Here is a 25150-nt window from a genome sequence, read left to right as displayed (position 1 = left end):
TTTACTACCCGAAGTCAAGAGAAGGATAATCCAGACTCAGGTCTGGTATCTATTGGAACATCGAGTTACCATAAGGATGTCTATGAAGGTTCTAGGCCTAATGACAGCCTGCATACCATCCGTCAGGTGGGCGCAGTCTCACTCAAGACATCTACAGAAGCAGATCTTGTCAGTTTGGGATCGCCGTCAGTCTTCCCTAGAGGCTCCATTGAGGTTGACTAGTCTAACAAGAAGATCTCTCCTCTGGTGGACACGATCGGAGAACTTAAAGGTGGGAGTTCTGTGGGTCACCTCCCCTTACGTAGTTATCACTACAGACGCCAGCGCATGGGGCTGGGGAGCTCATCTGCAAGGCAGAATCTTGAAAGGCAAGTGGCCAAAAACCATAAGAAGCAGATCGTCCAACTTCAGAGAGCTCTACGCCGTATGGCAGGCACTGAGGCACAATCAGCTCATACACTCAGATCGCCACGTAAGAATCTTCTCCGACAATGTAACAGTCTAATTCCTGAACCATCAGGGAGGACCAAGATATCAACCACTGCAGGATCTAGCAGAGATGATCTTCAAGTGGTCAGAGGACACTGTGCTATCCATTACAGCTATACATCTAGAAGGATCCCAGAATGTGATAGCGGATTACTTAAGCAGACGGAGTCTGTGTCCAACAGAGTGGGAATTGGAGCAGAGCATCTTCCGAAAATTATGTCACAAATGGGGAACCCCCAACATAGATCTATTCGCGAGCAGGAGGAACGCGAAGACCCCAAGATTCTTCTCCCTGAACCCCTCGGATCTGCCGGAAGGGGTAGATGCCCTGAGTCAGCAATGGGATCAACCGCTGTCATACGCATTTCCACCCCTGGCATTAATTCCAGCTGTACTTCGAAAGATCAGGGAAGATCAGGCAACGGTCATCCTGATCGTCCCGTATTGGCCAAGTCGAAGCTGGTTCCCGGTGTTGGGGACGTTAGCAGTCGACCATCCAGTCGAATTGCCCATCAGGGGGAGAATCATCCACCAAGGTCCAGTGTATCACCCAGACCCAAGCAAACTCCGTCTTTCAGCCTGGATCCTGAAAGAGACATCCTGAAGTCAACAGGCTTGTCAGACCAAGTCATATCTACTATCCAGGGTAGTAGAAAACCCGTTACCTCAGCCATTTACCAAAAAATATGGAAACGCTTTTGTCTAGAAGGTGGCAGGTCCAATATTGTTTCAGGTTCTCCAGACATCCCTGGTATCTTAGACTTTTTACAGAAAGGGTTTAACTTGGGTCTTCGACCCAGCACATTAAAGGTCCAGGTGTCTGCGCTAAGCTCATTCCTGGACTATCCTTTGGCATCTCACTCATGGATAATAAGGTTTATTCGGGCCACTCAGAGAATGCGTCCCACTATTCAGCAGCTGTCACCATCCTGGGACCTTAACTTGGTTCTTAGGGCACTATGTAAGGGAGTTTATTCTTCGGGGGATGATATGCCTATTTCTATTCTCACTCGTAAAACGGCTTTCTTAGTGGCGATAACTACGGCCAAGAGGGTTGGAGAAATTCAAGCTCTGTGTATCAGAGATCCTTATCTGCAGATCAGGGAAGACAGTCTAATTCTGAGATTAGGTCCAGCCTTTATCCCGAAAGCAGCCTCTAGTAAAAACAGGAATCGGGAAGTAATTCTCCCTTCATTTTGTAATAACCCTGCTAACGAGAAAGAGAGGGTCCTCCACTCACTAGACGTTAGACAGGGGGTTTTGGACTACCTAAAGGCCACAGACTCTTGGCGTACAGATCCAAACCTTTTTATTCTGTTCGGGGGGAAAGAATAAGGGGAAGAAGGCCTCTAAGGCCTCAATTTCACGTTGGATCACAGAGGTGATCACAGACGCCTATCAGTCAGAAGGTATGTCCCCTCCTTTAGGCTTAAAATCCCACTCTACCCGTGGGGTGTCCGCCTCCTGGGCGGAGCGTGCAGGAGCTTCTGTAGAACAGATCTGTAAGGCCGCAACATGGGCCAGGGCCGACACTTTTTGTAAACATTATAAACTTGACGTTACATCCGGTCAGCACACAGCTTTTGGGAGGAAGGTCCTCCAAGCGGTAATCCCACCCTGAGGAGGTGCTTTGGTACTCTCCAGGGTGCTGTCAGGAGGGACGTCCTGGAAAATAGGCATTGGTCCTACCGGTAATTATGTTTCCAGGAGTCCATACTGACAGCACCGGTAGTTCCCCCCCATGTACATAATATTCTCAGGTATATTCAGCTTTGTGCCTATATACTATTTTGTATTATGATTCTGTCATTAAAATGTTTTATTTGCATTATTCCATGATTGGTTCTTGTTACAACACTGAGGATTGGTGGGTGGAACCGGATATTTGAACTCTCGTGTGTTTCCTGTCCCGGCAAGGAGGAGAAGGATGTCCTCCAGGGTGCTGTCAGTATGGACTCCTGGAAACATAATTACCGGTAGGACTAATACCTATTTTTTGGACTATAAGACACACCCCAGGTTTAGACAGCGGAAAATTGGAAAACCATTTTTTTTCATATTAAGACTTCCCTGGCATTGTAAAGTGGAGGGGTATACAGAGCTCTGCTATATACACAGACATAGACAGCTCTGCTACATAGACATACACAGCTCTGCTATATACACGTGGACATACAGTGCTGACCAAAAGTTTGGACACGCCTTCTCATGTAAAGATTTTTCTGTATTTTCATGACTATGAAAATTGTGCATTCACACTGAATGCATGAAAACTATGAATTAACACATGTGGAATTATATACTTAACAAAAAAGTGTGAAACAACTGAAAATGCCTTATAATCTAGGTTCTTCAAAGTAGCCACCTTTTGCTTTGATGACTGCTTTGCACACTCTTGGCATTCTCTTGATGAGCTTCAAGAGGTAGTCACCGGGAATGGTCTTCCAACAATCTTGAAGGAGTTCCCAGAGATGCTTAGCACTTGTTGGCCCTTTTGCCTTCACTCTGCGGTCCAGTTCACCCAAAACCATCTCGATTGGGTTCAGGTCTGGTGACTGTGTAGGCTAGGTCATCTGGCGTAGCACCCCATCACTCTCCTTTTTGGTCAAATAGCCCTTACACAGCCTGGAGGTGTGTTTGGGGTCATTGTCCTGTTGAAAAATAAATGCTGGTCCAACTAAACGCAAACCGGATGGAATAGCATCCCGCTGCAAGATGCTGTGGTAGCCATGCTGGTTCAGTATGCCTTCAATTTTGAATAAATCCCCAACAGTGTCACCAGCAAATCCCCTACACCATCACACCTCCTCCTCCATGCTTCACGGTGAGAACCAGGCATGTAGAGTCCATCTGTTCACCTTTTCTGCATCGCACAAAGACACGGTGGTTGGAACCAAAAATTTCAAATTTGGACTCCTCAGACCAAAGCACAGATTTCCACTGGTCTAATGTCCATTCCTTGTGTTCTTTAGCCCAAACAAGTCTCTTCTGCTTGTTGCCTGTCCTTTAAGCGAGAAAACAGCCGCACTCTTTCAGGTTATAACTTGCAAAAATGGTGTATTTATTTACATGTGTTTGACATTTAAGTATATATACACACACAGCAGGATAAGGGATAGAGTTACGTGAGCCAGATTCTTTGTAGCGCTTGATGGTTTTTGCAACTGCACTTGGGGACACTTTCAAAGTTTTCTCAATTTTTCGGACTGACTGACCTTAATTTCTTAAAGTAATGATGTCCACTCGTTTTCTTTACTTAGCTGCTTTTTTCTTGCCATAATACAAATTCTAACAGTCTATTCAGGAGGATTATCAGCTGTGTATCCACCAGACTTCTGCACAACACAACTGATGCTCCCAACCCCATTTATGAGGCAAAAAAATCCCACTTACTAAACCTGACAGGGCACACCTGTGAAGTGAAAACCATTCCCGGTGACTACCTCTTGAAGCTCCTCAAGAGAATGCCAAGAGTGTGCAAATCAGTCATCAAAGCAAAAGGTGGCTACTTTGAAGAACCTAGAATAGAAGACATAATTTCAGTTGTTTCACACTTTTTTGTTAAGTATATAATTCCACATGTGTTAATTCATAGTTTTGATGCCTTCAGTGTGAATGTACAATTTTCATAGTCATGAAAATACAGAAAAATCTTTAAATGAGGTGTGTCCAAACTTTTGGTCTGTACTGCACACAGCTCTGCTATATACACGTATAGACATACACAGCTCTGCTATATACACGTATAGACATACACAGTTCTGCTACATGCACATATAGATACACACTATACATTAACACATCATGCAGTTCCTGATTGGGACCTGGACGGAGGCTGCAGCAGCAGAATATCTACAGGACCTTCCACTTGATTAACTCAAGCACCTTTTAAGTCATGTGATCAGTCACTTGACCTGAAAGGTCCTGGAGTGACTGGTGCAGAAGGTCCTTCAGCTGCTGAGTGCCTGCATCCCCTGTTCAGGTCCTGGTAGCTTCCTCTCCTGCTCGGCACTGATCACACAGATGAGTGTCAGACAGGAGGAGGGAGAGCAGCTCTCTGTGATCGGGGAAGATGCGGTGTACTTCTCTCCCATCACAGGAAGATTCCTCCAGACTATAAGATGCACACACTTTTAAACAAGAACTTTCCTTGTTATAAAAATGCGTCTTACAGTGTGAAAAATATGGAAGTTTTGTGAGAGGATTTAGTGTAACTTGAGTTTTCATCATTTAACCCAATTCTTTTTCTGGGATTTTGGTCCCGTAGGCGGTCGTCTCCGTGACTGACAGCTTTCCATGTATAAGTGTGCATATAGATAGCTGTCAGTCACTGATGGGCATGCCCGCTGGACTGAAATGCCAGAGGGTTAGATACTGAAAATACAGGTTATACGGAATCCTTTCTCACAAAGCTGTAGCCCTTCCCCCTCTCTATAACATGCTGCTGCAAAATGGACTGAATTTTCATGGTGACAGATTCCCTTTAACTATTCAGTTTACTTATTAAAAATCCTCAGTTTTGAAGAACCAAGAGGTTTTTAATTCTATTGTATACTGCTTGTTTCTTTGGTTACTGTCCACCTCTGCTGAGTATAAGCGGTGGCTGGTTTCCTAGTCTATAGAACTTGGTAGCTCTGCTCTGCACGTATCGCAGGATACAGCTGCCTTCCGTATCCCAGTGCTCCTCCGATGCTGTGGAAACAAACCTGTGTCTGTTTCTACCATCTCAGAGCAGAGAGTCCTGGCCATTGGCTCAACTATGCTGCTGGACCTAACCGTGTCAGTCATCAGGAGCGCTCCAAACACCAGCAACCCGGGGTCCGGAAGGCAGAGGAGTGGGGTTGCTTCAGGAGAATGAAGATGGGGAAAACCCATCTACGACTACCAGTAACACTGGCTGCAGCTAGTAATATGCTGGGAAGAAAATCTGTAAGGCCACGTGCACACGTTCAGTATTTGGTCAGTATTTTACATCAGTATTTGTAAGCCAAAACCAGGAGTGGAACAATCAGAGGAAAAGTATAATAGAAACATGTCACCACTTGTGCATTTATCACCCTCTCCTGGTTTTGGCTTACAAATACTAAGGTAAAATACTGACCAAATACGCAACGCGTGCATGTGGCCTTAGAAGTTGCCTGTGAGCAGCTTGGGCCCCTCTCTCCTTTGAGGTGGACATGCACGCTCAGCCGATGAATGTGCTGGATTATGGGGAGATGGGAGAATGAGCCGCCTACCTCCATATAAAGTGTATGATTGCTGTTCTATAATAGTATAGTTACATGCCGTATATCACCATAGTTAGTAACACTACATCACCTACATAATGAAATGTGACTAAATTACTACAAATAGTGCATTATCTATCCATTCTTACCGTACATCTTGGTGCCCAAACAGCCTCTATCGTGCTGCCTTGTTATGCTTTCTCTACTTCATTAAATCCCTTGTATGTATTGGAAATATTTTTATCATATCTCTATAGATGTTTATGTAAAGAAGTACAATGTAAAGGGATTGGCAGAGGTTTTATTTCCCCCCCCCCCCCCCCCCGCTTTTTATGTACAAGATTACCATATACCTTAGATACCTATAGAGTGAGCGTCTCTTCTCTTTTTTTTTTTTTTTTTTTTTAAAAAAGGTTGGACATATTGAACTCCATATGCCTGAGCCATGTGTCTCCAGAAATCTGCCCTTGGGAAAAGTCTAGGACACCTCGATGGACATTACATGGTCGGCCTGTGCTGCCGGCAATCTGCAGGTTCTGCTGACGCTCATCTAATGTGTATGGGCTTCTTTTACTCTCACTTTACAACTAGTCGTTGGTTTTCCTTAATGAATTCACCAGATCAGTGGAGTTCTTTATCAGGGATAAATATGAAAGAAAGAAATACTATGACAAGAATGTGGCAACCACTATAAATGTAAGTATGCTGAAAACAGATTCTTCATTTCTCAGATTCTGAAGCTAGTATCCAGTATGAGTAGATCTACTTTCCCGCTATGTGCCCAGACAATAGTGACACGTAAGTGGGCATACGTGTATTCCATATTTGTTTGTCTCAGATGCTAAGACACCTCTGCTTTAGATATGTGCTGTCCAGTATGTGTCCCATAAATCACGGTAAGCCTTTAAGACTTTATTACGTCATCCATTATTACTGTATATATTTCTGTACTCTTCTTGCCGTAGTGCCAGAAACTGGTAAAAAGTGTAAATGTTTTAATATGTCTGTGTTCACACTTTTAATGTAGTTTTTGGATACCTGACTGCTTGCTTGTGTTAAGTGGGTCCCAGTCGAGCTTCATTTGCAGTAGACACGCAGAAGAGCGCGAGCTGTGAATATACAAGCATTTTTCATCAACCGCCACAATTCTAAATGCAGGACATGTTTTTAGAAGGTTTTATAGCCTCTTAAGACTGTTTATTTGACGGATCAGCAGTGATTTTGTGTTTTTGACTTGAGAATAATTCTGCTACCAAAAAATCGAAAACATAGACATAATTCACATAACCTTGTCTTTGTTGTTCTCATAAGTTTTATAGATCGTTAATTGAAGCTGAGACTGGAAATCTTTTCAAAGGTTTTCATACTTATAAACAGAGTGACATTCATCTTGGATTTACTTCATGTAAAGTTACTCGTAAAGGGCATTATAGTGTGAACGATCCTCTTCTTAGCGGGCCACTATTTTGTGTGCATTATTAACACTTTTTTGCATTGAACACTAATATATATAATATTCTGATGCTTGAACTTGCTTCTGAAAACAATTTTAAAGGGGTGGGTGAGCTTGATCTTAAGATTGGGGTCACACTTGCAACTGCAATGCGAGACACTCGCGCAAGTCTCTCGCCTCAATACCCGGCACTGCCGCTGGCACTCAGCACCGGAGTGTGCGGCTGCATGTATTTCTATGCAGCTGAACGCTCCGGTCCCGAGTGCCGGGATATTGATGCGAGAAACTCACGCGGCCCAAAAGTGATCTTGTAACGCCAATGGTGCGGCTTGCATGTTCTAAGGCACGAGAAGTTGAACAGGCTTATAAACATAGTTTTCAGGGAAGATTAAGAATAACTTGCACATCATTTATTTGACCGATGTTCATTCTGAGTTTAGGAGATGAGTGCATGATCCTAAACCGTGACTGACAGCTGTCACTGCTTGCACACTTCTTCAAAAAATATATTAATTGTTGTGAGACCACTCATTGGATTCCACAAAAAGCATACAAAATGAGCATAACAATACAGCAATTGTGCTTGACCTTTTTAATAGCTTTTGCTTATTCTTGGGATGGACCATCTATATTTGGTGGGCGGTGTGACAGCTGTTGCCGGTGTCGGCCCGAAGTTCAGAATCCACTGGATCACAGCAGCTGCGGCATTTTTATAATTACCAAAGCCGGGTACTGTAGATCCACCCCCTATTCAAAAGAATAGGGGGTGGATCTGAAGTACATGGTCAGGACCACTATAGACTTGTGCTGTGTTCCGGCAGCATCCAAGAGCTTCCGAGTGCCACCGGCAACAGCTGTGTGGCTAACTGTCGCACCCCCATTGATTTAAATATTCATGGCCTATTGTAAAGATAAACCATCAAAAAATGTAGTGGCCAATTTGTTTAAGGTATGCTTCATCGTGGTAGGATACATATTATAGGGAACCTGTCAGCCGATTCATGATGCCCAAACCTTTAAAGAAATTCACTACTTGGGCAACTTCTTCTCATACCCCACACTTGGCTCCGATTTAAAATAAAAAAGCCTATACTCTTCTCGTGTATTGGCGCCGTTCCCGCAGTGTCTGCACTTTCCGTTCTGGGGTTCCCGTTCTGCTGTTGTGACACGTGACCCCCAACGTTCACTCAGCGCTATCGTCACTGTCCTCGCCTCCTGTCAAATTGAACATGAGGAGTAAGTGAGAGCGTAGCTGCAGCCCGGACTTCCTTCTAATGTTTGATTTGTCTGATGGAGGGGATGCTGGCGCCGATTTGGCATCGGGGTCACGTGTCGCAACAACCGCAAGAGTACCACGGGAACGTGAGTGCTGAAACCGTAGGGGCGACGCTAGCATGGGAGGAGGAGTATAGGTTTTTTATTTTATCAGGGACAAACATTTAGATGAAGAAGGCAGCCTGACTGCACAATTGCAGCCAGCAATATTTTTCTATTAAATGCTCAATCATTTCAGAGAGAGGTTAGTTTGCAGATCCAGCTGGGTATCATAGGCAAAGAGACTAGTTCAGCGCCGCCCCCCCATTGTCACTCCAGATGATTGACAGTTCTCCATATATGTAGTTAGTGAGAGACCTGTTAATCAACTACACTGGAGCTGGGAGGAGTCAACCGGGGTTGACGCCCAAGTAGTCTTCTATGGACCAGTCCCTGGTGGGATCTTCATACTATATGTCCTCTGAAACGCTGGACCTTTTCAGAGAAAATTTATATCTATCTGCAATTGAGCAGGCCAGGCTCTGATTCTGCTGGACGGGGCTTTTGGCAGCATGAATCGGCTGACCGGCTCCCTTTTAAGCGTGAGTTTAACAATTGGCACATTTGTATTTGTTAATGAGCAGAATACAAGTTAATGTATTTTTTTTCATAAATGTACACTACAGTTCCAAAGTTTAGGGTCACCCAGACAATTTTGTGTTTTCCATGAAAACTCATACTTTTATTAATCAAATGAGTTGCCAAATGAATTGAAAATCTAATCCAGACATTGACAAGGTTCAAAAAAAAGATTTTTATTTGAAATAATTTTCTCCTTCAAACTTTGCTTTTGTCAAAGAATGCTCCCTTTGCAGCAATTACAGCATTGCAGACCTTTGGCATTCTAGCAGTTAATTTGCTGAGGTAATCTGGAGAAATTTTACCTCATGCTTCCAGAAGTCTCTCTCACAAGTTGGTTTGGCTTGATGGGCACTTTTTGCGTACCATACGGTCAAGCTGCTCACACAGCTCAATGGGGTTGAGATCTGGTGACTGCGCTGGCCACTCCATTACAGATAGAATACCAGCTGCCTGCTTCTTCCCTAAATAGTGCTTGCATAATTTTGAGGTGTGCTTTGGGTCATTGTCCTGTTGTAAGATGAAATTGGCTCCAATCAAGAGCTATCCACAGGGTATGGCATGGCATTGCAAAATGGAATGATAGCCTTCCTTATTCAAAATCCCTTTTACCTTGTACAAATCTCCCATTTTACCAGCACCAAAGCAACCCCAGACCATCACATTTCCTCCACCATTCTTGACAGATGGCGTCAGGCACTCTTCCAGCATCTTTTCAGTTGTTCTGCATCTCACAAATGTTCTTCTGTGTGATCCAAACACCTCAAACTTGGATTTGTCTGTCCATAACACTTTTTTCCAATCTTCCTCTGTCAAATGTCTGTGTTCTTTTGCCCATATTAATCTTTTCCTTTTATTAGCCAGTCTCAGATATGGCTTTTTCTTTGCCACTCTGTCCTGAAGGCCAGCATGCCGGAGTTGCCTCTTCACTGTAGACATTGACATTGGCGTTTTGCATGTACTATTTAATGAAGCTGCCAGTTGAGGACCTGTGAGGCGTTGATTTTTTCAAACTACAGACTCTAATGTACTTGTCTTGTTGCTCAATTGTGCAGTGGGGCCTCCTACTTCCCTTTCTACTCTGGTTAGAGCCTGTTTGTGCTCTCCTCTGAAGGGAGTAGTACACACCATTGTAGGAAATCTTCAGTTTCTTGGCAATTTCTTCCTTGGAATAGCCTTCATTTCTAAGAACAAGAATAGACTGTCGAGTTTTACATGAAAGTTCTTTTTTTCTGGCCATTTTGACAGTTTAATGGAACAAACAAATGTAATGCCCCATATTCTCAACTAGCTCAAAGGAAGGTCAGGTTTAAAGGTTCTCTAATCAGCCAAACAGTTTTCAGCTGTGCTAACATACTTGCAGGAGGGTTTTCATGGGTATTCTAACCATCCATTAGCCTTCTTACACAGTTGGCAAACACAAAGTACCATAAGAACACTGGAGTGATGATTGTTGGAAATGGGTCTCTATACACCTATGAAGATATTTCATTACAAACCAGACGTTTGCAGCTAAAATAGTCATTTACCACATTAACAATGTATAGAGTGTATTTCTTAATCATTTAATGTTGGCTTCATTGGAAAAAACTGCTTTTCTTTCAAAAATAAGGAAATTTCTAACTGACCCTAAACTGTGGAACGGTAGTGTATGTCATTCTGCTCTGTTCTAATTGCTCTGAAGAATGCTGCCCACAGCCAGCATCTTAATGGGAACAGTTGATTAGCTGACCTAGCTGGAGGACATTTTAGAATACTAGATCTTTTTTAAAAAGGTTGCTATACGGTGCATGTGACTGGACATGACTGCTTGTAACCCTTTTTGAGGTCACCCTAGACACATGGAGTCCTTAAGGTAGGCTTTGACACTTGGCTTTTACAGTAGGTTTATCTATTTGGAACTGGCTCAGTGGTTAGTGCTGCAGCCTTGCAGCGCTGGGGTCCTGGGTTCACATCCCACCAAGGACAACATCTGTAAAGAGTTTGTATATTCTCCACGTGTTCTTGTGAGTTTCCTCCCACACTTCAAAGACATACTGATAGGGAATCTAGATTGTGAGCCGCAATGGGGACAGTGATGTCTGTAAAGGGCTGTGAAATTAATGGCGCTATATAAGCAAATACAATGAAAAAAAAAAACTAAAAAACTATTGGCTTGTTTCGCCAGTGTTTCACTAGAGGACCCCAAGTTTTATAAATGTGGACATCTTGCTGTTTCTCTAACCCATTTCTTATGCTTGAAGTCTGGAAGGTGAACATTTGTATCCGCTTTGTGCACTAGTGCTCTCTGCGGACTTGCTTGCTTTTTGCCTATTTTTAGTTCCGTGTTCTGTAGTATTAGGCAGTTAGACAGGTTGCTCTTGTCATTAACACTGAAGCAGTAGTATATTATCCCAATGGAGCAGGCAGCGACTATTCTCTGGAGGTCCTCTTATATTCCTTAGAGTTTTACTGTACAGTATTGGAAAGGGCCCAGAACCGAAGATTGAATACCCCTTCATTAGTAGGAATAATCCTCTTCTAGGCCAGTCCTTGACACACTAACGCAGCAGAATTATTTCGGCTTTCTCGGATGCCTCCTGTCTTCGATACGATATAGGACCATAAATAAAACATGTGAAGGAATTATACTATATTAAGGGCCTTGATCTCCATTCAGCAATCTCTTCTCCAGTATTTTAGAAAACCTATCATCTACACTTTCTTGGCCCCATCAATCCTCTGCATCTCACTTACTAGATGTGGTTTTATTACTATTGTGAGTAGCATGTAGCTGTAGAAAGAAATGAAAAATAAACTTTGGGGCTAAATGACATCTATAGCGTACAGTACCTACTGATCCCCTTCTATGTTAATTTTAGAAGTTCTATCACACATGTGCCACACAAATGCATGAGTGTATTATATTACAGGGAACCTGCCAACTTCTCCAGCCCCCCAAACCTCCATCATGTATTTATTGCTGTCTATACAGAACTTTGTATAGTCATGTTGATTTTTTTCATATGTCAGCCATCCTTTTTATAATGTAGCTTGCCAGACTTCTAATTAGTGGGTGACCTGTTATGGTGGCATTGATTTCCCCAGAGTAGTCATCCCACTAATCATGTAATCACACCCACAGTGGGCGTCAGGACCATGATTTACAAGTGCAGCATCACTGCCGGATCTCTGCCTGACGCCATCGGTACAGTGTGCATGCCCGTGGAGGCTGTGGTGACGGTGTGCTCAGCCAGGCATGACCACCGGATGAGCAAATCTTGTGGCTGGATGTGTCCGCTTGCCCCTGGGCAAGCACAGTGCACCGGTGAAGATTGGTAGCATACATCCAGGTTACTGCTCATTGTCTGGGGGCAGAAGAGATTTGCAAGGAGCCACCGGTGACACTGATCTTGTGAATCATGTTACTTATCCCCACTGGGGAATGATAACATAATTAGTGGGACGACTCGTCTTGGGAAATTGGCCCCCACAACTAGTCGCCCACTAATTAGTATATAGTATATAACATTGATTTTTAGCATCTGAAGAAATCAATAAGATAATAAAATTGTCTTATTAAGGAAAGTGTAATGTTGGCAATAAATACATGGCAGTTTGGTCGGCCTGAGGAAACTGTGATCCTTTTAATCATGTATCATAGAATAGAAGCTATATTTAGTGCTGGGACATGCATAACATCCGCTAACTTACTTGTAAGGCTTCTTTCACACTTGCGTCGGTACGCGGCCATCGCTAAGCGTTGGCGCGACGTTCCGACGGACGTTTTGAAAATTCGGCACAACGTGGGCAGCGGATGCAGTTTTTCAACGCTACCCATTCTAAAGTTCCGGGGAGGAGAGGGCGAAGTTCCGGCCGCATCCCTTGAACGTTTTTTCCTGACGACGGTCCGCCAAAACACGACGCATCCAGTGCACGACGAACGCGACGTATGGCCATACGTTGCGATCCGTCGGCAATATAAGTCTATGGGAAAAAACGCATCCTGCGGGCACATTTGCAGGATGCGTTTTTTTCCCAAAACGACGCATTGCAACGGAGGCCAAACGACGCAAGTGTGAAAGTAGCCTAAGACCAATGTTTAATAGTCCACACCTAAATGGCAAGTCTAGGAGTGGAAAAACCCAAACCTTGTGCTAATTGTCACTGCTGTTTTTTTCCATACTGCTTCTAACCACTATCATTTGGTTGGAAATATTTTCTACAGGTCCTTTTGTAATGCTGTATGCTTGGCAGCCAAGGTTGCGTTCATATGTAGCATATTTCTGCGGACATCCTTTATTATCGCACACATTCAGCCGGCAGCTTCCAGCCTTGTGATTGGTGTTGATTAATATGTATAAACCTGACCTGCTTTGAAGTTACACAGCGTTGTTGACGAGATGAGACAGTTGTTCCTTTGGGATATAAAGAGAAGATCCTTTTTTCTTTTTTTTTCTTCTTTTGAAAAGCAAGGTGGTTTATATGGCAACCAAGGCCTTACAGAGTGTATAGGTTTTCAAAATGAATTTTTACGAACCGTTTTCAGCCAAATAATAATGCAGAAGCATCTACAGTGCACACAAGTCATTATTACAGAACAGTGCAAAATTCAATGACACCCTGTGTTTAATTTCCCATTTATATGACCTTATAGTATAAATAACGTGTTGTTGTCTCGCCTTCCTTGTGCCATCATAGTCGCCCATCAGCTACGTACACACATTTCGCACTGTGATGTGCACTTGTACTATATAAATAAAAGGCTGTGTAATATTGGCGTCTCTGCGCTTTTTTGTCTTTTTTTTAAAGGGTTAGTCCATTGTAAGTCTTCAGAGGCTGGACAGACATCTGTCTGGGATGTTTTAGTGAATCCTGAGCATGGGGTTGGACCAGATGACCCAGGAGGTCCCTTCCAACTCTACCATTCTATGAGTCTATTCTATGATTTCTTTCTTGAACATTTAATAGTATATCTACTGAATCTTCTAGATGCAGGACTGTGTACAGAGACCCTTAATTCTTTTCAGGATATATTATATATAAACAAATTATATATAATATATTTGTGTGTCCCTTTTTACTTCCGACTTTCCCAATAGATTTAAAATTGCTGGAGAAAACAAAATCTTCTGATTTAGAATCCAGCTTTTAATTAAGCTGAGTGTAGTGTAAGCTGTCCGGTGGTCCCATGGAGCTGTTGTAATGCTGTGTGCTCGGCGCTGAACGCTTATGATTCTAATGAGGCTCCTGAGGTGTGTTATAATCGTATGACTGGGTGTTTGTTCTGATTATCAAATGGAGTTATGATTATGCCGCTGTGAGCCGCTCTTACGGAGGATACCTGGAGGTTGATTGGCGCAGAACAAGTGGAGGCTTGTGGACGCATAGTCAGTTAGTTCGGATGGATGGACTGTTTAGTGTATTTTGGGGGATTTGGCAATCCTACGTACCCAGCAGTTAAAACAGTAGGCGTACAATTATGTAGTGGTTTTAATGAGACTATCTTACAGCACTTTTGTATCATTTCATAAACCTGCTGCTAAGCAGAAAATGCATTTCACAGTTGTGAGAAGTAACCTAATTGGGTTTGAAACTTGCAAATCACAAGCAGCAGACTAAAGCTCAGCAGCATGCTACATGCCTGCCATTATAGCAGTAGATAGCTTCCATTGATGTTGGTGTTTTTTGTTTTTTTTCTACCGTTTAAAGCATTGCCCAAGAATAAAGCAAATCGTGTTGTTTTTGAATGAACAGACCAGATTTATTTATAAATTGTACAGGGGTCTAGCTATATAGGTGCAGGGGTTCTAAGTCTCCTTGGAGAGGGCTTAAGCCAAAAGCTTTCTAAATGATAGGTAGGGTGCCCCATTCATGTTTGATTTTAGAGGTCGTAATGTTATAATTTGAAAAACACTTCACAATGTGCTGTAAAGACCATTTTTATGTTCAATCTATTTTATTAAACATTTTATAAACAGTAATATATTATATGAATAATAATAATATAATCAAAAAAATAAAGGGAACACTAAAATCCCACATCCTAGATATCACTGAATGAAATATTCCAGTTGTAAATCTTTATTTATTACATAGTGGAATGTATTGAGAACAGTAAAACCTAAAAATGATCAGCGTAAATCACAACTAATATCCCACGGAGGTCTGGAGTTGGAATGATGCTCAAAATCAAAGTGGAAAATGAAGTTACAGGCTGATCCAACTTCAGTGGAAATGCCTCAAGACAAGGAAATGATGCTCAGTATTGTGTGTGGTCTCCATGTGCCTGTATGACCTCCCTACAATGCCTGGACATGCTCCTGATGAGGCGGCGGATGGTCTCCTGAGGGATCTCCTCCCAGACCTGGACTAAAGCATCCGCCAACTCCTGGACAGTCTGTGGTGCAACGTGACGTTGGTGGATGGTGCTAGACATGATGTCCCAGATGTGTTCTATCGGATTCAGGTCTGGGGAAAAGGCGGGCCAGTCCATAGCTTCAATGCCTTTATCTTGCAGGAACTGCTGACACACTCCAGCCACATGAGGTCTGTCAATGTCCTGCATTAGGAGGAACCCAGGGCCAACCGCTCCGGTATATGGTCTCACAAGGGGTCTGAGGATCTCATCTCTGTACTTAATGGCAGTCAGGCTATCTCTGGCGAGCACATGGAGGGCTGTGCGACCCTTCAAAGATATGCCACCCCGCACCACGGCGTCTCCAGACTCTGTCACGTCTGCCACATGTGCTCAGTGTGAACCTGCTTTCAACTGTGAAGAGCACAGGGTGCCAGTGGCGAGTTTGCCAATCCTGGTGTTCTGTGGCAAATGCCAATGTCCTGCATGGTGTTGGGCTGTGAGCACAACCCCATCTGTGGACGTCGGGTACTCAGACCATCCTCGTGGAGTCGGTTTCTAACCGTTTGTGCAGACACATGCACATTTGTCGCCTGCTGGAGGTCATTTTACAGGGCTCTAGCAGTGCTCCTCCTGTTCCTCCTTGCACAAGGGCTGAGGTAGCGGTCCTGCTGCTGGGTTGATGCTCTCCTACAACCCCCCCTCCATCTCCTGGTGTACTGGTCTGTCTCCTGTTAGCGTCTCCAGCCTCTGGACACTACGCTGACAGACACAGCAAACCTTCTTGCCACAGCTCGCATTGGTGTGCCATCCTGGATGAGCTGCACTACCTGAGCCACTTGTGTAGGTTGTAGAGTCCGTCTCATGCTACCACGAGTGTGAAAGCACAACCAACATTAAAAAAAGTGACCAAAACATCAGCCAGAAAGCATTGGTACTGAGATGTGCTCTGTGGTCACCACCTGCAGAACCACTCCTTTGAGTGTGTCTTGATAATTGCCAATAATTTCCATCTGCTGTATATTCCATTTGCACAACAGCATGTGAAACTGATTGTCAAACAGTGTTGCTTCCTAGGTGGACAGTTTAATTTCACAGAAGTTTTATTTACTTGGAGTTATATTCTGTTGTTTAAGTGTTCACTTTATTTTTTTTGATCAGTGTATGCAGAATCATAGAAAATATCTAGTTTTCAAAATGAGAATACCACTAGAGGGAAAGAAAGAAGAAAAAAAGGCATTATGGATAAAGGGGTCCTTAAAATCATATATATTAATGTGCAAATTCCTATGTAACTGTAAAAGTCAGCAGAACAAATTATGGAAATCAGGTGAGTCCTGAAATAAAATCCATCCACTCCAAATCCTTCTAAATGTATTTGTTCCATTACAGTCTGCAGACAGCTCCTTAATTCTACACAGATTGACCATTTCCTTATAGCAGTCTAATATGTCAGGGCGGTTTGTAAGTTTCCAAAACTGCGGGATTACCATTCGTGCTGTTAGACAAAACCGATTAATATCTCTTTTCTGAGTCCCTATTGATGAAGGTGAAATTGACAGAAAAGCTATTTGAGGGGACCTTGCTACACTGTGAAAAACCTTCTCCCAGAATGGCTTGATCTTACAGCACTCCCACCAAATGTGAATCATAGAGCCCACCTCCCTCACATCGCCAACATACCTCTGAAACTACTGGATATATTGCATGTAGGTAAAGACCATTTTTAAGGGTTATTCCCAAAATAATGATTCCCTATCATCAGGGTCCGACCTTTGGGACTGCCAGAAATAGCACTGTACCCTGCTTTCTTCCATAGAGAATGAATGGAGCAGAGGTTGAGGATGTGCAAATCTGCTTCATTCAGTACTGATGTTTCCTGAGTCCTGTTCTTGGCATCTCTTGGGATCACAGCAGTGCCCTCCTCCCACTCCACCCCCCCTTTCATGGTCAGCAAGTTTATAGGGGTTTTCCACTACTAGGATAGTCACTTCTCAATCTAAATGTTTGGCCCTAGTAAAATAAAAGGCTTATACTCCTCTCCTGTCCTGGCTCCGTTCCAGCGGTGTTGGCACTTGCGGTCCCTGGGCTGTTGTTCGGTTGCATGACATGTGGTGCTCGGCACCCAATCCTTGCTGGCGTCACTGTCCCCAGGGCTGCAGCCGGGGACAGTGACGCCAATGCTGATTGGGCACCAGGACCGCGAGTGCCAACACTGCTGGAACAGTGCTGGCACACGATGGGAGTATAAGTTGTTTTTTTTATCAGGGCCAAACATTTAGATAGAGAGGGGTTATCCTAGTAGTGGACAACTCCTTTAACATCTATCGAATGGTGGATGACTTCCTATTTTGGGAATACTCCTTTAAATGAGAGCATAATGCACAAAGCAGCAATTTCCTGTATCCTTTGGTTACCAGAACATCATGGCACACAGGCTGGAAGCATGACTTTACAGAGCTTTGTCATCCAAATTTAAAAATGCCCATTTACTTTTTAACCCCTTAACAAAGAGCAGCAGATGAATCGTTCGAGGGCTACATAACCCTGCATGTTTTATCCATGGCTAGGTCTGGTGAAAGCTGTGCACTGTATTTCTTAGATTGCAGCAGGGGCATGACTCTGATGCGTAAATCTCATCCCAGCTTTAGACGCCAGTGTTTGCTTTTATTCCAGGCTCATATCTGCAGAATGTTGGATTGGAGAAAGCTCCGATTACTCAAAGAAACAGCGGGAATGAAATACCAGCAAAAAATGGCCACTTTTGACCTTGTGACAGGTTTTTGTTAAGGGGGTGCCCACTACTGCACAACCCCAACCGTATCAATTCAAGACCTCAGTTAAAATAAGTACAGTGTATGCTCCCCTCCTGCAGTGGTGCGGTTCCAGCAATGTCACCTCTGTTCCCGGAGAGTGATGTGACCTATGGAGTCAGGCTGCAGCTATTAATATTCCATTTGATGAAAGGGTAAGCGCTGGAGCTATGGAGCAGACTCTCATTGGCCCTTTCCGGGGGGCACAGCTGCACTGCCACCGCTGTAGGAGGGGATTATCAACTGTTTGCACTTTAATTGGGGTCCTGACTCCTGATGGGATTTGGCGTGGGTTGTGGAGAACAACACATTTAAGTCCCTTGGTTAGACATGACAATTTTTGTTCATTTGTCATTTGTTGCCTATTCTGTGTCAGCTGGCAGTGTACAGCAGTGACTTGATAGTAACGCTCTCCTATAAAGAATTCCAGGAGGGCTCTAGTAACCCACTGTACATCATTTATACCGTCCCTTGGTCAGGCTTTCTGGTTTTCAGCCCATCACTTCTTTTGTATTAAAGAAGCTATCCCAGCCTTTAGTCCATCAACACCTGCCAATAAAAGAGCCTCCCCATGTTGCCAATGCCACTCATACACTAGCCCAGGGTTAACGACCATATAGGTTAATTTCTGGTCTTCTAATCTCCATAAGTACGCCAACCATAACGCCCAAAGCACCGATCCATTCCCTTTTAACAAGTCCCCATCCCCCTATTAGCATCGTGGTTCAGGGTGCTCGCATCACATAATCTTACATTGGCATTACACTATTCTTGGGCCAATGCTGACACTACAGCAGCCTTTAGTGAACAGTGGGACAATATCAATCACATCTGACCGCGACTATAGTGCAGCCCTGGCCCTATCTACATTTGCCGTGTGCACAGAAGCCTGCACCTATGTGTAGGGGCTGCAATCTTTGTCAGATGCCAGATAAAGGGCATAAATGTAGTCTGTTACGCTGGAGAATGACAGCATTATGTAAAACTGTACATTTGGGCTATACCAAGTTCCATACTAACATACAAGGTGAAGGGGGGATTCCTGTCACTTTTACTATATGGACAAGTAGGTCATAGAAAGATGAATAAAATGACGCCTTGATACACGTGATCTGATGTCTTATTCCAAAGAAATCCATATTTTTCTAATTATGTAAACAAGCTGTTAAGATCTAAGGGTGGGACATAGATCTCTGTAAGAATCTGCCTCCACAGCTTATTTACCATGAAGGGGAACGTTACCAATGTGAGACGTGTAGATCAGGAGAGTAGGCTGTCAGTCATTACATAACCTATGATAAAAACATGGAGCAAATACCCAGCAGTAAGGAAATACAGCAAGTCGCCAATTCGAGCCAAAGGCTGCTTAATACGGTAAGTAAAAATAAATTAACTAAATAGCTATAGTACTTGTAAATAATATGGAGTGCTGGGTTGTCGCTATTTTGATCAAAAAATAGTAATGGCCACCCCATTGAGACAAGGTGTACCCAAATCGGGGCTGTCCTATCTCTAGTATTTTGCCTCTGTGTCAGCAGGCCTCGATAGGCTGGGGCCGAGCATGACACACAGGCCTGACTATTATTGTCCTGACCTGCCTGTCAAAAGCTACATAGACAAGATGCCCTCTCAGAAATAGAGAGGCCATGCAACCTATAGTGTACAGAGTACAAGGAACTAAACCATGACCAATGTGTAGCTGCACATTCATACTGTGGTCACCGACGGACAAAACCTAGAATAACAGCAAGGAGCAAATACCCAGCAATAAGTAAGTAGTAATAGTACATGTCAGTCATTACATGTCTCACACTAGTAATGTCCAATTTCATTTAAAATATCGTCTTATTCTCGGGGAGATCCATGTCCGGCCCATAGATCTTAATAGCTCATTTACATGTTCCATGCTATTCTTAATAAGACCTCAGATCGCAGATCACAAGGTATCAGTTTATTCAGCTTTCCATGACCTACATGCCCATGTACACGGCTTGGGAGGCATGACCCTACTGACAGATGCCCTTTAAATATTTAATGTTGGTTCCATAATAAATGCCAGAAAATCCTGCAGTCTGTGAATTATGAAAATAAATGATATTCCAGAATAGTCCTGTCCATGTTCCAAGCATGACAGAGTCTAGTAGGTAAATGTTTTTCAGCTACTTTTTGTTAAATCTGGGTCAGTTTCTCCTATTTTAGGACCCATGTGACATTTCTTAACTTGTGAAGAATAGAATTTCCAGAACCTAAGTAAAGGGTTGATTCCCAGTTACATACTGTGCTAATCTTTTTTTTCTTCTCCCAGAATATGTCTTAACCTGAGCTCAGTGGTGCGCTTTAGGCTTTCCATTTTCAAAGTTGGCTTATTGACATTGTAGGGAGCACGGAGATGTCAGGTTTACTACCGAGGAGATTTAGTGCTCAGTGGGAGAACATTTCTCGGTTGCATTTTTAGCAGGAAAGGAGCATGGGGGGGATAATGGTTCCATTAAAGTGATCAACAGCACATGCAGAAATCACAAAGAATGAATGCTTTTAGATGAAACCTATTTTTGTGTGTAAATGGGTTCTGCTTCCCACGTAACCATTCCACCTTATACCTCTGGGTAATTCTGGAAGAACAACGTTCGCAATGAGGTTATGCACTCTGCTACTGCAGGGGAATAGGCTTCTACATTGATTTATCATTACAGCCCGTGTTCATGTTAAGCTCATGTGTGTGATCAGGTCTCTGCTCGCTGCTCTGCCGGAGAAATGTAAGAAATACTTAGCCCATAGATACATCATTTGTGGCCACCCGGCTCTGTGCCACAGTGGTTGATAACCGCACAGTTCGGAGTTTATTCATGGTAATGTAGTGAAAGCTTCTTTCACTGCTCGCCCGCAAACATTACCACATACATGTAGTGTAGGCGTCCTACTGGAGGACGGGCATTGTGCGCTTATAAACAAGGGGCTCCCTCTGTAAGGCACGGATTGGAAAGGAAGGGTATAGGAAGACATGTCTGTTTACTGTACCAAAGCTTCCCAAACTGTGAGGTAGGTGGTACCCCCCACTAACTGGCAAAACACAGCTGGTGAGACTTTTGACAACAGTGGTCATTATACACTGACTTTTCCTTTTGGGGCACATAAGCAGGGCTTCTTACTGGTGGGAACAGCTCCTATCCGTTTCCCTCTCTTATATAGGGATATGAGGTTTGTAGTTGAGGTCTTCATTTTGGTGATGATCCTCAGTATGGACCTACCAGTCATATCACTCTGACATGAAAGTCTGGGCGACATCTAGGGCATAATAGGAATGGGCACCCCTGCAATGACGACAAACCAAGCTTACTGATATAGTAGTCTTAATGTTTTGTGCAGACACATTGCTTGCGTAAGGGGGAAATTGACAAGACTGCAGTATGGCAATACAAAATGTGTGATTAACTCGTTACTGCCTTATGTGCGAATGAGGGCACTCTCTGTCATTAATTGTTGGCATTTGCACTTTAGTAATAGTTGGTTGTTTGTGCCTAATATCCAATCCAATACTCTCCTGGATTTGGAAGAGAAATTGCAAGAAAATGAAATTAATTTGAAAGATGTTGGAATGGACTATGAGAGATTGTGATGCCCAAGTATCGCGTCCTGGCTGTTTAGAGCATGATGATTGAGAAGCCATGTTCTACAATGGGTAGGACAGTATGTGCCAGTCTTCTAGGGGTTTTTAAGTATAACTTTTATGCTTAAGATGGAGATTCTCCACTGAAACCGATATGTGAACTGGACCGCTCTCCTTACATGCCCGCATATTGGATGCAGAGCATTTTGTCACCAGTACTGTCCATCGGATGGCGTGGCCTCCTGAATGCAGAGCATTTTTTTCACCAGTACTTTCCATCAGATGGCGTGGCCTCCTGGATGCAGAGCATTTTGTCACCAGTACTGTCCATCGGATGGCGTGGCCTCCTGAATGCAGAGCATTTTGTCACCAGTACTGTCCATCGGATGGCGTGGCCTCCTGGATGCAGAGCATTTTGTCACCAGTACTGTCCATCAGATGGCGTGGCCTCCTGGATGCAGAGCATTTTGTCACCAGTACTGTCCATCGGATGGCGTGGCCTCCTGAATGCAGAGCATTTTGTCACCAGTACTTTCCATCAGATGGCGTGGCCTCCTGGATGCAGAACATTTTGTCACCAGTACTGTCCATCGGATGGCGTGGCCTCCTGAATGCAGAGCATTTTGTCACCAGTACTGTCCATCGGATGGCGTGGCCTCCTGAATGCAGAGCATTTTGTCACCAGTACTTTCCATCAGATGGCGTGGCCTCCTGGATGCAGAGCATTTTGTCACCAGTACTTTCCATCGGACGGCGTGGCCTCCTGGATGCAGAGCATTTTGTCACCAGTACTTTCCATCGGATGGCGTGGCCTCCTGAATGCAGAGCATTTTGTCACCAGTACTTTCCATCGGATGGCGTGGCCTCCTGGATGCAGAGCATTTTGTCACCAGTACTTTCCATCGGATGGCGTGGCCTCCTGGATGCAGAGCATTTTGTCACCAGTACCATCCATCAGTACATTTGTGTTCAGCTTCTCACCATTTTCCTATCATATTTCTACCATTATTCTTGTCCCTGTTGATTATAATATATTGAACAATCCAGGAAATGCAATGTCATGGTATATGGGTGAGAGTAATAATATACACAGCTGTAGGCGCTTCCTTGTCTCTCTCTTCCAGGTGCTCCATACCTAGTGAGAAAATGAGATTGTATGTTGCTTTGCTTGCCTTGCCGTTTACTAATTCTGATCATCTGTCTTGCTTCTCTTCTTCTGCCTTTCATCTGCTCTGTACAGACGTCCTCCTCTGATGCTGTGCAGCCTTCGGCATCCTCTCCTTCTCTGCAAGCTGCTGCCGACAAAAGCAAATTGGAGGTATCATTTTCTGAAGCCGCGTTCACTGCCAATTTGGTTGTGTTATTACATCTCTATTGCTTATATAATGTGTCCTTATGTAATTATCTAAGTGTACATCTTGTATAGGTTTTCAATAGACGCCAATGGTACAAAGTGAATGTTGAAGCCAAGCACAGCACCTAGTAGGGGACATAGCCCTAATAATAAAAATGTTACCTTGGTGTCCAAATTCAATTTTTTTTTCCAAATATTCCAATCAGGTGTTCGGCATCTTGGGCCAAACAGTTCAGTACACCTTCCACCTAATATCTCTACCCGTCCCTGGCTCCTGTATTGTCAGAGCTGTCAATCAAGGAACTGGGGGTCAAAGATGGATGAAAAGTGAGTAGTTGGAACGCTCCAATCTGCTCAGCCGTTCCAAGGATTCTCCGATCACCTCAATAGCATATTTGAATAATGAAAAAATTCTGCCAACAGATTAAAACACTAAAGGTGCAATATTTCTGAAGGCTATGCCCCCCCGTCTGGGTGCTGTGCTTAGTTTGAACAGTCATTTTATTCTGACACTCTTCTGAAAGAAATAATAATTTCCAAGTGGATAGAATAGAGAGTAATAGATATTTATTTAAATTCTAAACCATAATAAAAAATATTGAAAAAACAAATGTAAACCCATAAATCTGCTAGAATTTAGTTTTGCAACATTTCTATAGCTATGAATCTAAACTGATCAGTTTCCATAAATGGTGCTTTTTAAAGAGATTTGAAAATGGGGAAAAAAGTTCATAAACAGCTATTTTAATATTACTATGAAAAAAAGTTCTGGTTATCATAGTGACGGCAAGTAAATGAACAGTTCTTCTGATGAAGGTGTAACCCAACACAACAGGACACAGCACATTGTCTCTCGGAGGGTTAAACCCTAGATGAAGCCGGCTTATAAACAGACTGTTTATTATCCTTCCTGGCACTAGGACGCTCTGGATCTGCAATGTTCTCGTCCTTGTTCTGTTTGATTCCCTTGAAGTGCCTGAATTCTCTACTACTCTTGAGCTCCGCAAGAGCGAATTCTCAGTAGGTTTGTGCTGAAAGGCAGCTTCTGTCACTAGTCATCCATGTTGGGAGACAGCATGTGACACAAGTACTGTGTTCCAGCATCAAATACCTCGTCTGGAATATTTATAAGTGCTGTCTGCAGATTGGGGACGGGCTGCTAAATCTCACATGCTACCATGGCCGGGATCAGCAAGTGTTATATTTTTGGGTTAGTACACCCATTACTGACTGTGTGTAAAATATACACATACCGGTATATGTTTTTGGGTATTATATATATTTTTTTTTACCTATTATACATTTATTTCTGGGTAAAAAATATTTTTTGCAGTTTGGCAACATTTCCATTTTTGCAGTTTTCCTTCTATAGCCTGTGTGCTGCACTGTCCATTGTGGGCTGCAGAATGAGTTACCTGAGATTCTGTCAGTAAGCTCGTTCTGCTTTTTCTCAGCAGCTCTCCACTGGCTTATGAGCATATAAATACTGAACTGAACATATAGATTTGCAAATAGGCTTCTTAAACCTCCCAGGGACCGACCTGCATGAAGGCTTGTTGGACAGGCGGGTCCTCCGTAGTTTAAGCCCACCCGCTGCCCTGGATTGATGGATCTCTCCCTGTGAGCTTTATAAAAGGAAAGACCCTGTCACTCCAGGCTAGTGATGAGAAGCAGCCGGGGACCAGTCTGTGCTACTAGTCTGCAGTTTTTTTTTTTATTTTCTCAAACACCTCAACATTTCAAAGCTAAACATTCCTGGCTGAGATCATGCAGCCAGCGCCTAATAAATGCTTTTATCCCGGTCAGGTTTCTGCAGGCAATTACGTGATTATTACAGTGATGTTTGTAGCTAAACTACTGTATATACTGTATGTAGTGGTCTTACATAGTGATAAAGCGAAAACTTGCCTCCGTCAGTGTAAAACTTATCACAAGTCATCGGGTTGGTCCGAGTCATGGTTTTAAAAGAAAATAAA

At 43.4% G+C, this 25150-nt stretch overlaps 1 protein-coding gene across 3 annotated transcripts in view; it reads left to right on the top strand.

Annotated features, from left to right (window-relative positions):
- The window catches only part of SMAP1 (small ArfGAP 1), a 365489-nt gene that overhangs the window by 136399 nt on the left and 203940 nt on the right, over nucleotides 1–25150 (top strand). For 2 of the 3 annotated variants that reach the window (XM_077289949.1, XM_077289947.1), the window contains exons 4-5: nucleotides 6338–6413; nucleotides 23061–23138. In XM_077289949.1, coding sequence (XP_077146064.1) covers nucleotides 6338–6413; nucleotides 23061–23138 — 154 coding nt within the window. The remainder of the gene's footprint in view (nucleotides 1–6337; nucleotides 6414–23060; nucleotides 23139–25150) is intronic. The other variant, XM_077289948.1, reaches the window with a different exon arrangement.

This window comes from Ranitomeya variabilis, chromosome 2 (assembly GCF_051348905.1).
Source record: "Ranitomeya variabilis isolate aRanVar5 chromosome 2, aRanVar5.hap1, whole genome shotgun sequence".
NCBI lineage: Eukaryota > Metazoa > Chordata > Amphibia > Anura > Dendrobatidae > Ranitomeya > Ranitomeya variabilis.
The sequence above is the reverse complement of the archived record's forward strand: the minus strand, read 5'-3'. Positions and strand labels throughout refer to the sequence as shown.